Here is a 12401-nt window from a genome sequence, read left to right as displayed (position 1 = left end):
ATTTGTCAAGGTCTGTGGCCCTCTGCCTGTACCTACTGCGGCCTGCATCAGAACTCCGTCGATGGAGATGTGTTGCACGTTAGCGCATGCGACACATTTTGGTCTGAAAACACACAGTTAGACGACCACTAATTACCACTCACATAGGTCCTGATGAAAGCCAGTTTAGCACCGAGACGTGGCTGATACATGTTGACCACACAGGATATTGGAGCCATAAATTACCTCCAGTAATATCCGCTTCTCAGTTTTTAAGGCTGCCAAGGGCCCCCTATTAAAATAGTTCTTTGAGCAGCTGGGACCCTTTGGACAACTTTTTAACTCGCACACTTGGCACTTTCACTGCACACTCACTGCACACAACCTGCTCCGCTGTAATCAGGCGTCGAAGCACACCCAAGGTGCACTCGGGGCTTGGGTGGGATCCGATGATGAAGCATGCTACCAACTAGGTTGGTGGTTTAGGGTCTTCCTAAACAAAAAACAAATGTTTTTCCATTTACAAACATACACATGGAGCTTCTACTCTGTAGCTAGTTCCCATTGATCTTTGCATTCGTAAACAGGGGCCAGCAATGATGGAACCCAATAAACCCAAGTGGCATGCTTGACCCTGGTGCTGGGCTTTGGTATTTTACTTTCAAGGCTTGTCGCCAAATGGGTCTAAGAAAATAGTCTTAGCTGATGCAAAGCTGTGGTGTATGAAACAAGTCTGGCATCTTACATTATAGGGTGAAACGCATGATCAGAAAATGCTTCCAGCACAGATAAACATTGTTCTCTACGCTGTCAGATGTAATGCGAGCAGCACAATGAAATATAACCTTAAGTGCACTGTTACTCTACCGTAACTGGAGTGCTCAATGAAGGCAAGAATAAACCATTCAAAGAAGCTTCCTGCCTTCTAACACAGTAATGTACTTCCTATTCTTAATTAGCCTTTCCAATATCATGCTATCCAATTTGCTGAATGGGTATGTCTGGTGCCAAGCACAGACATCAGTAACAATTAACCATGGGCATGAACACCAGCCAAGTCCAGGAGCTGCGGCAACCTCTGATCGAACTGCAGACAAGGATTAAAATCTAATACAGAAAGATACTGCTTAATTCTGACAAGAGGTCTGGACTGCCCAAATAACTGTGACTGTAAATTTGGATTCCGTCTTTGAGTGCCATCTCCTATAACTTGTTTGCCCACAGCTTCTATTTCTGTGTTTATAGAACTTCAATTCAAACATTCCCTCAAAACTGGTGAGACCAACCCATTGAAAGCCTTCTATAAATATCAGTCCCAGCAGCTGCCGCGTACCTAGAATTGCTGTTCTGCATATGGCTAGATCTTCTCATTTGACCCACACTCCCATAATACTGTTTTGATGTCCTGCTACAAAGGTCGAAGAGTCGGGTAGAGCAAAACTTAGAATTAGTTATTCAGAACTAAAGAAGCAGCTGCTCTACGTCAATTCAACCCGAAATGAAAATAGAAATATGGGACATAAGTCACCTAACTTCAGTCACAAGCATTCCTTTTGGTTTCATACGCACAATGCTACAAAAAGGTTATTTGTTTAGCACAGTTTAATAGACCATGGTGAGTGCTTGTTTCAGTATGAGTCACATACTGGATTACAAGTATAATCTCTTCGGGATCACTTATTAGCGATTAACCCTAGCTGGGCTCTTTCCCATACACTTTCTTTCAAAACAAATGCAGTGAATGTTACCTTTATTAGACTCAAGAGCTGAATGGGACCCCGTTGTAAGCACCTTAAACATATATGTTGAATTTCCTGTTAGAGCAGTGCCACCCTAACAATGTGGGATACAGAGTTGTAGGTTCAGCAACATTTCAAGACTAGCCGACAAGGTTCTTTTAAACCCCAATCTACCCTTTTCCCTGTGGCAGTCACATTTTGGACTGAACCAGACCGTGATGGCGCCTGCGTTTTGTCCTGCCCTACACTTTGCTCGCTACCTGTCAGATGCATGGGCAAGAAAGCGTGGCATACAGGCTTACATTAGTGCCTCTTCAGGCTGACGTTCCAGTGCCCACTGATCCCTCCTGTGGATGGTCTCACCTAGGGAGATCCATTCCACCTGCCTCAATACAAATGAACAATGTGGTGGACAGTCTGTGCAGAGTAGGGAATCTGAGGAATTGAAAATCTTGTTCAACCAAATCTGCAGAAGTCTACGAACAGGGCTGTGGCTGAGGGTGCACCTTTCGAATGCAGTGCCAGGATGACAGTTCCTCGTTGCACAATAATCTGACTGGGACCAACGGCTGGATCTCACCCTTTTAGTTAGTACTGCTCTAGTAACACTCCAAGAGATTCCCTTGGTTTCACAGTCGTGGGAGAGCAAACAGAAAAGACCAGCGATTACCCAGACAAAGAGCAAGCCTCGCTGAACGTCTGCACAAGCGAGTCTCCTTAATGCATCTTACTGCTTTCAATAGTGTTTCGCCCATCTTACAGCATCGTTTCTGCCTTTTCCGCTTTGCTGTGGTTAATTGGTTATATCATTGATCTGAAACTGAATCATTTGGGTTTAGAGCCTTTTCGTTGGGTCACTATACTTGGGTGTAGCGCTTCTGCTTGTAACCACACTCGATAAAGAAACTGCTACCACCGCGTACCCTCAGATACCGAGCCCTCTTCTGCTCGATGAGGTCGCCAATGAGATCCACGCCAGCATTCACCCTCAGCGCATTAGTAGGTTAATTCTAGAGTTTTCGTCCAAAAAACACAACCTCAATACAATCCTTTTCACTCAAGGTAGCAGTGCGCTACCATCACATAAAGAAATGCGACATGGAACAGCCGTTTAAATGGTCTTGAGAACTTAAGGGACCCTCGATGAACTGTGGCGCACTCAAGCGCGCGCTCAAATCCTACACGGCCTCTGCACCGGAAGTGAGTGTGACAGTACAGATCGGGTTCATCTATGTACAGTAATCAAGCATCAAGTTCATTGGTACATTTGGAAACTCTAAGTCAATTTCTTACCAAAGCATATATATATAAATGTCGGCACATATTACGTACAGTTCGTTGCATTCATTGTCTCTGTAACAAAGTAAACATCTTGGTAAATTGTTCGTAAAGCATTTGCGTTGTTAATTTTTTTTTAATCGCAGCCCCTTTTCACTTTTTGTTACGTCCTCTTATAGAACACTATGAGGAGAAGCACGGTACGCACACTCTTCGACTGCAGAATAAAGAGGCACTTTTGATTGGCTGGTATTCTTGAAGACTTCCCTTTTTCTCTCTGCACGTACGTGCTCCTGACACTAGGTGGTAGTACTGTCATAGAAAACCAACGCAGGTCTGGTAATGAGGCACTTGGCAGCAAGGTTCCAAGGCAACGCCAGTTCTCTGCTATGACATCAAGATGGGCTTCTGTCGCACCTCCAGGATATCTAGACGGATGGAAAACATACATTTATATCTCCGCAATAAAAAGAACTGTAAAAACATTTTGAGAATCGAAAGTAAAGGCAAAACAATTGCAAATTCTACAAAAATACCACGAACATAGAGTTAAAGCTAGAGGTAGGCGAGCCAACAAATGAACAGGGAGAGCCGAGCCAAGGGTCAGCCTGTGAACGATCCGAGCCCACAAAATGTTTGATATGTAAATCATACCACAAACAACCGTAAAACATGAAAAAGGCTCCACAAAATAAAAATAAAAAAGTATATTTATTTAACACGTTGAACCTTTAACACTGATCCCTCACATTATAGCACTGCACTGAGAAGTACTTGTTAAAAGTGATAGATCCTAAACATGCACTTAGAACCATTCGCGCCCCCGCCCTCACTACAGTGCCATCAGTAAACTAAGAGGCAAGACAGTTGTCATGTGAACCCTATATGTGCCCCAGATTATTATAGACAGAACAACATTACAATCTAGTAAATCAAACAGTTTTTTGTACAGCTGGTATTCTGAAGTGACGTATTTTAAAGTGCTTTCATACACAATTAGGAGGAAAAAGGAGTTTTGGTGAAATAAAATGTGCCTAAAATCACCCACTTTAAGCAGGGAAGCTACGATGTATGCAGGTTTTCTAGTTTCAGTTTGTCTCACGTTTTTGTCTTAATGCTTTGTTTTTACCTCTATGTGCATTTTCAGCAGTTTCTATATAGGTCAAACTCGACCCAAATGTTCTGGAGTGCTTTACATGAGCCCCAGGTACGTTACAGAAGGTCACATTCATTTTTTGTAGAATTATGGGCAGATTAAGTGATTTGCCCGAATCACACGATGTTAGGTAGACGCCAAGACTTTAACCTGGTTCCCCAGTTCCTAAGTCAGCAGTTCTGACCGTAACGTCACATCCTGGGTAGAGCAGAGAGTGACAGGCAGAAACAACATGAAAGTTTCTCATTACTTGCTTGAGGTTCCAACAGGACCTTGAGCTGAGGGATAGCCTGGCTCCAGGCTTGAGCCTGGCTCCAGCTTTCACGAGCTTTCAGTGGCTCGTCCACCTTTTGTTAAAGCCTCATCCGCCCAAAAAGTCGGACCTACAATAGCAAGGAATATTTGGAAAACCAGTCAACTTTTCATTATCTTGTTATTATAAGTTTATTAAACTAAGGTAAGTACAAAGTATTAATAAAATAGATACTTGCCTGAGCTACATTAAAAATAATAGATCTGTGCGTTAACTGACTGGCGCTCATTTCATTACGATCTGATGGTGTGGGAGCTTTTATGTATTAATCAAGAATTTGCATTATTAATAGTGTCCTGAGCAAGTACATCTAAAATCCAATTCATATGTGTACACGGACATGGAGCTATTGTTTTTTGAAACAATGTCAACATGACCTGTTAAAGTGTATTTTCTTGGCTTATGCAAATTAGGCCTCAGTTGGGCCTCAACGCCATCTTGTTCGAAATTGATGCCTCATCATGTTTGTGCTTTATTATTTCTGCTGCACGTAGTCAAGCAAGACATATTTTGTTTATTTCTGACTGTCACTGTTCTCAAAGACTCTCTTGCATGTGCTTACTAACGTAACATTTTTCCAAGGATCTTCCACTTGGACAGAGCATTAGATCCATTCACAATGTTTCCCAATTGTCTATGGAACTAGTTTGTTCGGACACTTCCGGATGACATTAGGCCAGAGGGGGTTGAATCAATATTCATGTAGTGGGTTAGTGCTTAGATGGAAAGGCCATCTAATTAATTTAGAAAAACCATATTCTGATTTGTTGATCATGTATTTCTTTGCACACACCATAATGATTCCACCGTTTTCATGTACTTCTATGGGGTAATCTCCTTTGATTTTATGAGTGAGCCAGAGACTATTCCTTTGCGTTAGGCATGCTGTCTGATTTCTTACTGGTCTCACTGCACCTTTGGGACTTACCTATTTCAGATTTTACCTATTATTCTGCATTGTACCTGTTACTGAGAGCCTTAATGGCAATGTTCTATCCATTTAACTGAGATCTACTGCATCTTCACTTCACAATTTCTGCAGTGTGCTTCTTCAACTTTGTAATAAACATTTATAGCTTTCCCAATTCAGCTCTAGAACTCAGTTACTAAGTCAGTCCTTTCCTATTCCCAATTCAGCTCTAGAACTCAGTTACTAAGTCAGCCCTTTCCTATTTGACTATATTTTTGATGCTGATTTGTACCTTATCTATGGACACATACCCCGATGATATTGAGCTTAACACCATCCTCGATCCACCCACATAGAGAGCATCCTCTGCAGATGTATGATCTTAGGGGTACAATGCGTCCACAAAAATGTTGGTATCAGAGGATGGTTTTGAGTGGGTGGCTTTAGAGACTTCTTTTTGCCCTTTCCTCAGAATGGCCATCTGTCTATATTCCCAAGTCCACTGTGGATTCTTGGTTCAGTTGGTGGTTTGATCACTGTGGTTTTGATGTACTTGTCAAATCTGTAAATTGCATCTACAAGGTTTTGGTTTTATTATTCGTTGATTAAGGTAATCAGATTTGTCGTAATCTAAGATCTCAAGATATTATTGTCGAATTTGTCTGCACATTGGTAGGGGGAATTGCATGGCGCCGCATTCACACTAGATAGGGATTTTTCAAACTGAATCAGTTTTCTTTCAGGTTTGGATGCTTAATTTGGGTGGGTGCTACTTGCTCTTCTGTGCATGGGAGTAATTATACTAATCAAAGTGGGTTGCCACTGGACAGGAGTCTATTTTAGAGTAAATTTGGGATAAACTGCTGCAAACGAGGTAGCCTTAGTCCTACTGATTGCAGGATTATTTTCATTTAACTTGCTGATTCTTTCCTGTTTATGTTGAGCAGACAAGGCTTATTTTTTTTATTTTGTGAGCATGCAGTGACAGGAAGACATTAGTCTGAACTAGTATTGTTTTCCCACTCACTGAAAAGATGCGTTGCAATTGGTTAGCCAGCTAAGAAGTCAGGCTTTTACACAACCACGCTGGGATTTGTTGATGTTCATTTATTCATTTTGTGAGGAATTGGGATATTCTGAGTAAGAATAATGGGTGCGGTGTTGAAAAAGCCATAAGCTCCTAGCATACCTGCTATGGAGGGAGAAGAGATTCTACAGATGGCTCACCTGTGATGACACGTGGAACACTAAGGTCAGTACACTCACTCCAGGGGTCCCACAGCGACACAGAGGGTAACAGCAATGACATTAGGTAACCAACACATTCACTTGCATAGGGCCACAGGAGCACCAACACTGCCATGGGGACATAGACGTCGGTATTGTGACAAAGAGGCAATACATCACTTAGAAGAGGGCACTGACGGAGGCTCACTGGCAGGCACATCAACACAGATAACAAGGGCCCGATTTAGATCTTGGGGATGGGTTACTATGTCACAATGGTGACGGATATCCTGTCCGCCGAAATATAAATCCCATAGGATATAATGGGATATATATTTCAACAGACGGGAGATCAGTCACCGTTGTGACGGAATAACCAGTCCGCCAAGATCAAAATCAGGCCGTAATTCACTGGCATAGGGACCCTACCAAGAGCACCGATTATGAGGGGGGACTGATGACACTGGAATGCGGACTGTGCACAAATGCCGGGACAGTGCACGGAGGAGTTTCACTCGAACACTGACAGAGGCTCCCTGGTAAATGATCACGGTCACGAATAGATTGACACAGGCAAATCAACACGGACGCTGAAATGGGAGTACCAACAACGACACGCGGACACGGACATTGAAACGTGGACATGGGCCACTAATACTGGGACACTGGCATGGTGGAGCTTCTCAATGGGACATTGGCCTAAGGACACTCAGAACAGTGACAAGGCATACACTGGCTAGGGAAAGAAGACACGTGTGCTAAAATGTGAATAACTGACACAGCACTCTTAGATTTCCCAGTTGCATGTGCAAGTAAATGGTCCAGTGCAGGTTTTTTTCCTTTGTATTCTCGGATTTGTAGTCCCGATCTTACAGCAGGATCAATAGGACTACAACTCCCAGAAAAGTGAGAAAAAACCTGGACTAAATGAGTTATGCGTAAATTAGGAGCTCCACTGACAGCAGGATGCTGACACATGGAGACACTGACACGGAGACACTGAGACTGGGTTACTGACAGTAAGATAAGGACACTAGAACTAAACACAGAGGCACCAAAACGGATCCGGGGATGGTGACAGGGGGACGGTGAAACTGGAGCATTGACATGGTTTACAAATACTGACACTAGGACAGTGACATAAGGATATCAATAGCTGCAACTACGACACTGGCACAGCAGCACCGGCCCTTCTACAGCAATGCTGGCACAAAGGCAGTCAGTCAGACACAGGGACAACGACAATGGGATGAAGACGCTGACATGAGGGTACTTTGAGGACAGTGACAATGGAACACTGACGGGGGCAAACACATTGATGCTGAGACAATGGTATTGGGCAGCGACACTAGGAAACTGACACAGGGACACAAGAATACAGACACCCCAGTAATAACATTTGGATAGCGCCTGGAGGACTGTGGGTTATAGTGGAACGGAGTTGGAGAAAGACTGACACCATGTGGTTCAGCGGAAGTGACGGAGTGGTGTCACATAGAAGCACTGACATACGTTTCTTAATCTCTCTTCTTCTGCGCCCTCAGGTGCTGAGCACTTATTGCAGGTGACAGAGCGCCAAAATCTAACCTAGAAAATATAGACATGTTTAGGAGTCATCTACACAGAACGATGAGGTGGGAGGGCAGTGAAGGATGTGCGGTTAGATAGAATTTCCACCAGAAAGAGCACTACCAAAGGTAAGTGGCTTATTCTTCTGATGGCTACTTTTAACCACAGATTATTCACCTTTCAAACATATACCACAGAAGTACCTACCAAAGGTGGAGGGTAAGAGAAATGGACTCAGATAAGTAAGGCTAACAAGACGAGAGGGCAAAATGGCCCTCCCCTCAGACTTGAATTCAAGGCAGTAGTGCTTTGTGAACATGTGAAAGGAGTCCCACGTGACAGCCTGGCAAATGTCCAGAACTGACACCCCTTGCCAATGCCTTTGCAGTGGCCTTGGTGGAATGAATCCACAGGCCTTGCGACAGCACACCGCAGATTTTGATGCAGTGGATAGGTACCTTTCCTGCATTGATGATGACAGGTACCTTTTCTGCATTGCCTTCCCTTCCCTTTCTTTGCACCAGAAAATCTCACAAGAGCTGATCATCATTTTGTGTGGTCGATGTAGAAACTCAAAGCTCTTTTAGGTTAGAGCCAGTTGACCCCCTCCTCCTCTTTCAAGCGGTGAGATGGTACAACAAATGTTGGAAGAGTGAAAGATTGGTCAGTTTGAAAATGTGTCACAGCTTTGAGAAAGAAGGTTCTTTGCACATCGTGTACCTAAGCTGTGCAACACAATGCCCGCAGTGCTTAGAAACCATGACAATGAGACAAGGAATAGGAAACAGCTCAAAACCTGGCTATACCCTCACCAATCGTACCCTGTTTACATGTTCCCTGCATACATAGTTCCTATCTCAATCAACGCTGGGAAGCCTTCGGGTAGCTACGTGTTTTAGAAATCCGCATAGCACAGCATAGGTTGCTAGGTCCTTAGCACTAATTTGTTCACGAAGAAAGGGGTTTAGGGTACTTGAAATGAGAGCACCTGCATTTCACACATACAGAGGTGATGGCAATCAAGAAAACAGTTTTGAGCATCAGTAGTTGCAGTAAGCATCTGTGTATTGGCTAATAAGGCAGGCACATAAGAAATTGACACCAGGGCTTTAAGTGGGATGAAACAACTGGGGGGCTCTCTCATAGGGGCGTGGTCAATGTAATTAAGGGCGTGGCTTAAAAACACCTAAGCTAAAAATCTGTGTTCAGCACAGTGTGTCGCCGGACTTGTATTTTGCTGTTCCTGTCATTTCGTCCAGATATATGATACAACAAGTCACATCATACCTACAAGTCAGGACTATTGGCTTTGTCAATGGTTGTTAGCTGCATAAGATAAATAAGAAGCAACTATCGCTTGTATATGATATTGAAAAAGCTTCCACTTAAAGCCCTGATGACACCACGGCAATGTTGCTTCTCCTAAGTTTCAAAAAGAGAATGGAAATCCAGAGAGAAAATGACTCTCTCTAAAGGATTTCCCTTCCTCTACAACGCTCACCACGCGCACATTGATGTGCCTGCTGTCACTGCAGTCTGGAAAAAAAGGGACCGTCTGTGCCAGGGCACAAAACCCGATAGAGACCCGTTTGGAGGCCCCCTTAAAAAACACTGGCGGTGCTCAGACGCGGTGAGACCCGGCCCACTTAAAGCCCTGGTTGACACTAAGTTCAAATCCCATTGTGGCATTACGAACGCCTTCAAGAGAGACATGTGAGTCAGACCTTTTATAAAAAAGCATGACAACAGGTGAGTTAAACAGAGATGGTTGATCAGGCAAACACAAAATGGTAGCAGAGGCCGACAGATCAATCAATCAATCAATCAATCAATCAATCAATCAGTACTTGTAAAGCGCACTACTTACCCGTGAGGGTCTCAAGGCGCTGAGGGAGGGCGTGCCGCTACTGCTCGAAGAGCCAGGTCTTGAGGAGTCTTCTGAAGGTGAGTAGGTCTTGGGTCTGTCGTAGGTGGGTAGGGAGGGTGTTCCAGGTCTTGGCGGCGAGGAAGGAGAAGGATCTGCTGTCGGAGGTCGTTCGTTGGATGCGGGAGACAGAGGCGAGGCTGGCAGAGGGGAGATGGCGGGTGGGGGTGTAGAAGCTGAGTCTGCTGTTAAGGTAGGCTGGTCGGTGTTGTGGAGTGCTTTGTGTGCGTGGATGAGGAGCTTGAAGGTGATCCTCTTGTCGACGGAGAGCCAGTGTAGGTCTCTCAGGTGGGGGGTGATGTGGCTGCGGCGAGGGATGTTGAGGATCAGTCGGGCGGAGGCGTTTTGGATGCGTTGCACTTGTCGCAGGTGTTTGACAGATGCATCCTTGCTGGACCAACAGTAGAACAAACAATAATACATCTAAAAGTTTGAACTGCAGAGGGTCGGGACGATGAGCCCACACCAAGCAACACATTTCACCCAGCAACCAGGTTTCGAGTTGCGGCTTTTCGAACCCCCTGTGTAATCTGAAGGAATCCTGCGCTTCTGTGGCCATAAGTGTGAGCCTTCTTTGGGCCTCTTTGCTGGTGGGACCCCTTCAAGTAGTCGAGCGAGCCCCGGAGGGAGCGGTGTGCCAGCCCTGCCACAGGCTTTGATTAACAGTGCGTCAGCCTGGGGAATCTGTCTGTGGGACTTCCTAAGCCATGATTAGCGGCACCTAGGACGCGAGGGTAAGACAGTAATACTCAATTGCCCAGCCCTAGGTCTACTGTGAGGTGAGATTGGAGGGAGGCGCCACAGGCGCTGCGGAACTGCACTGTGCAGAGGAGGAGGTGAGGACCCCGTGAGGAGTGCTGCACCGACAGCCTAGGTGAGTCTGCTGGGGATGCAGCGACAGCTGTCTTCGATGCGGAGTCAGCTCTGGGACGTCTGGAAGGTGAGCAGGCCGAGGGGGGCAGAGGAGCCTGGATGCATCGCTTTGGCGAGTGGAGGATGCAGGACCAGTGGGGAGTGACTGGCCTACTTCCCCTCTGCTGGGGGTTGGCGTGTCAGGGCTTCTGCGTGGCCTACAGGGAGTTGCCAGGGGGGCACTGCTGGTGAGGGGGCAAATAGCGCTTAAGGAGGTGGGTGCCAGAGCCTTTTTATCCTCTACCATCCCACTGCCGTATGGAATATTCCCAGATAATACCCGTATGTGTGGGCCCTAAGACACTCCTTCTTGGCCGCCAAACAGAAACTATGTACTATGAACATTAAATATATGTTGCTTCTTCCCGCCAAGCTGCAGGTGGTACATAATGGCCAGTATAGATTTTACACTTGCGCAGATGATGTATGGGCCTGGATTGACAATGTTGATACACATGAGGTGGGCCAAGCACCTGTCAGGACTGGTGGCTCGATTCGGAGGGGGCGCATCAGGTCCAGCAGCTCTATGAAGAAAGGGAGATGGGGCATGGAGGTTGCTGCTAGCAGTTCCCACATTGAAGTACAGCACGATGCACCCTGGCTGTTGCTGCTGCTGCTGCTGCTGCCCGGGGGGATGCCCGAGCCAAGATGAGGAGGACATTCACTCGCTATCGGGCACATACCGAGTCTATTATTGACTATAATGTATGAAATGGATTCTGGGTGCCACCATCATAATTGGAAAATTCCTGTGTTGAGCTACAATTTCTCTTTTTTGAAGCTTGGGGGATGGTGTGAAGATGGAGTCCCCCCTCATAATACTTGGTGACGGGGCAATCGGTAAAGATGGGGGGGGCTCTTGCCTCTTGTCCTTCCTTTTCTGAGCAGGAACACACTCACAATTCAGAGTTATTGGCACAGAGGCGATGTCAGTATTATGCAGTGCCTTGCCTTTCCTCCTTTTTTGGGTGTTGACTATTTTGTTCCTTGTTTTGACTAATTCCTGGGATTTATAGAGGGAAGGGACACGGTATTTGGGGGGCCTGACCTGTGAGTACCTCGCCGGTTTACCCCGGTGGCGGCTCATAGCTTTGCGGGGCTCTCCGCATGTTACTATTCATGTTACTTATTGGTTGGTTATAGGCAGTGTGGGGATATAGTGGCCATAGTGAGTAGAGGGAGGGTGACGACACTCAGTAGCATCTCACATGGGGAAACATCTTCAGAAAGGAAGGCTTTATGTTTACTTGATAGGAGAGGGTGGGGCTGTACATGCTCTATTGGTTTGACTTTATAGTTTTTTTTTGCAATTCAATGGTGTATCTCAGGAAACGGCCAGGCACATCAGCTTCCGAGGGACAGAGGAAGGTGACTTGGAGATAGGGTGGGTTCCC

At 45.5% G+C, this 12401-nt stretch overlaps 1 protein-coding gene across 2 annotated transcripts in view; it reads right to left on the bottom strand.

Annotated features, from left to right (window-relative positions):
* Window positions 1-1563: 1563 nt before the first annotated feature.
* Window positions 1564-12401, bottom strand: part of KIAA0930 (KIAA0930 ortholog) — a 518594-nt gene continuing 507756 nt past the window's right edge. For both annotated transcript variants that reach the window (XM_085652434.1, XM_085652436.1), the window contains one exon: window positions 1564-3424. In XM_085652434.1, the coding sequence (XP_085508560.1) occupies window positions 3384-3424 (41 nt within the window). In that variant the 3' untranslated portion in view covers window positions 1564-3383. The remainder of the gene's footprint in view (window positions 3425-12401) is intronic.

Source organism: Triturus cristatus, chromosome 4_1 (assembly GCF_964204655.1).
Source record: "Triturus cristatus chromosome 4_1, aTriCri1.1, whole genome shotgun sequence".
In the NCBI taxonomy this organism is placed as follows: Eukaryota; Metazoa; Chordata; class Amphibia; order Caudata; family Salamandridae; genus Triturus; species Triturus cristatus.
This window is presented reverse-complemented; position numbering and strand designations above follow the sequence as displayed.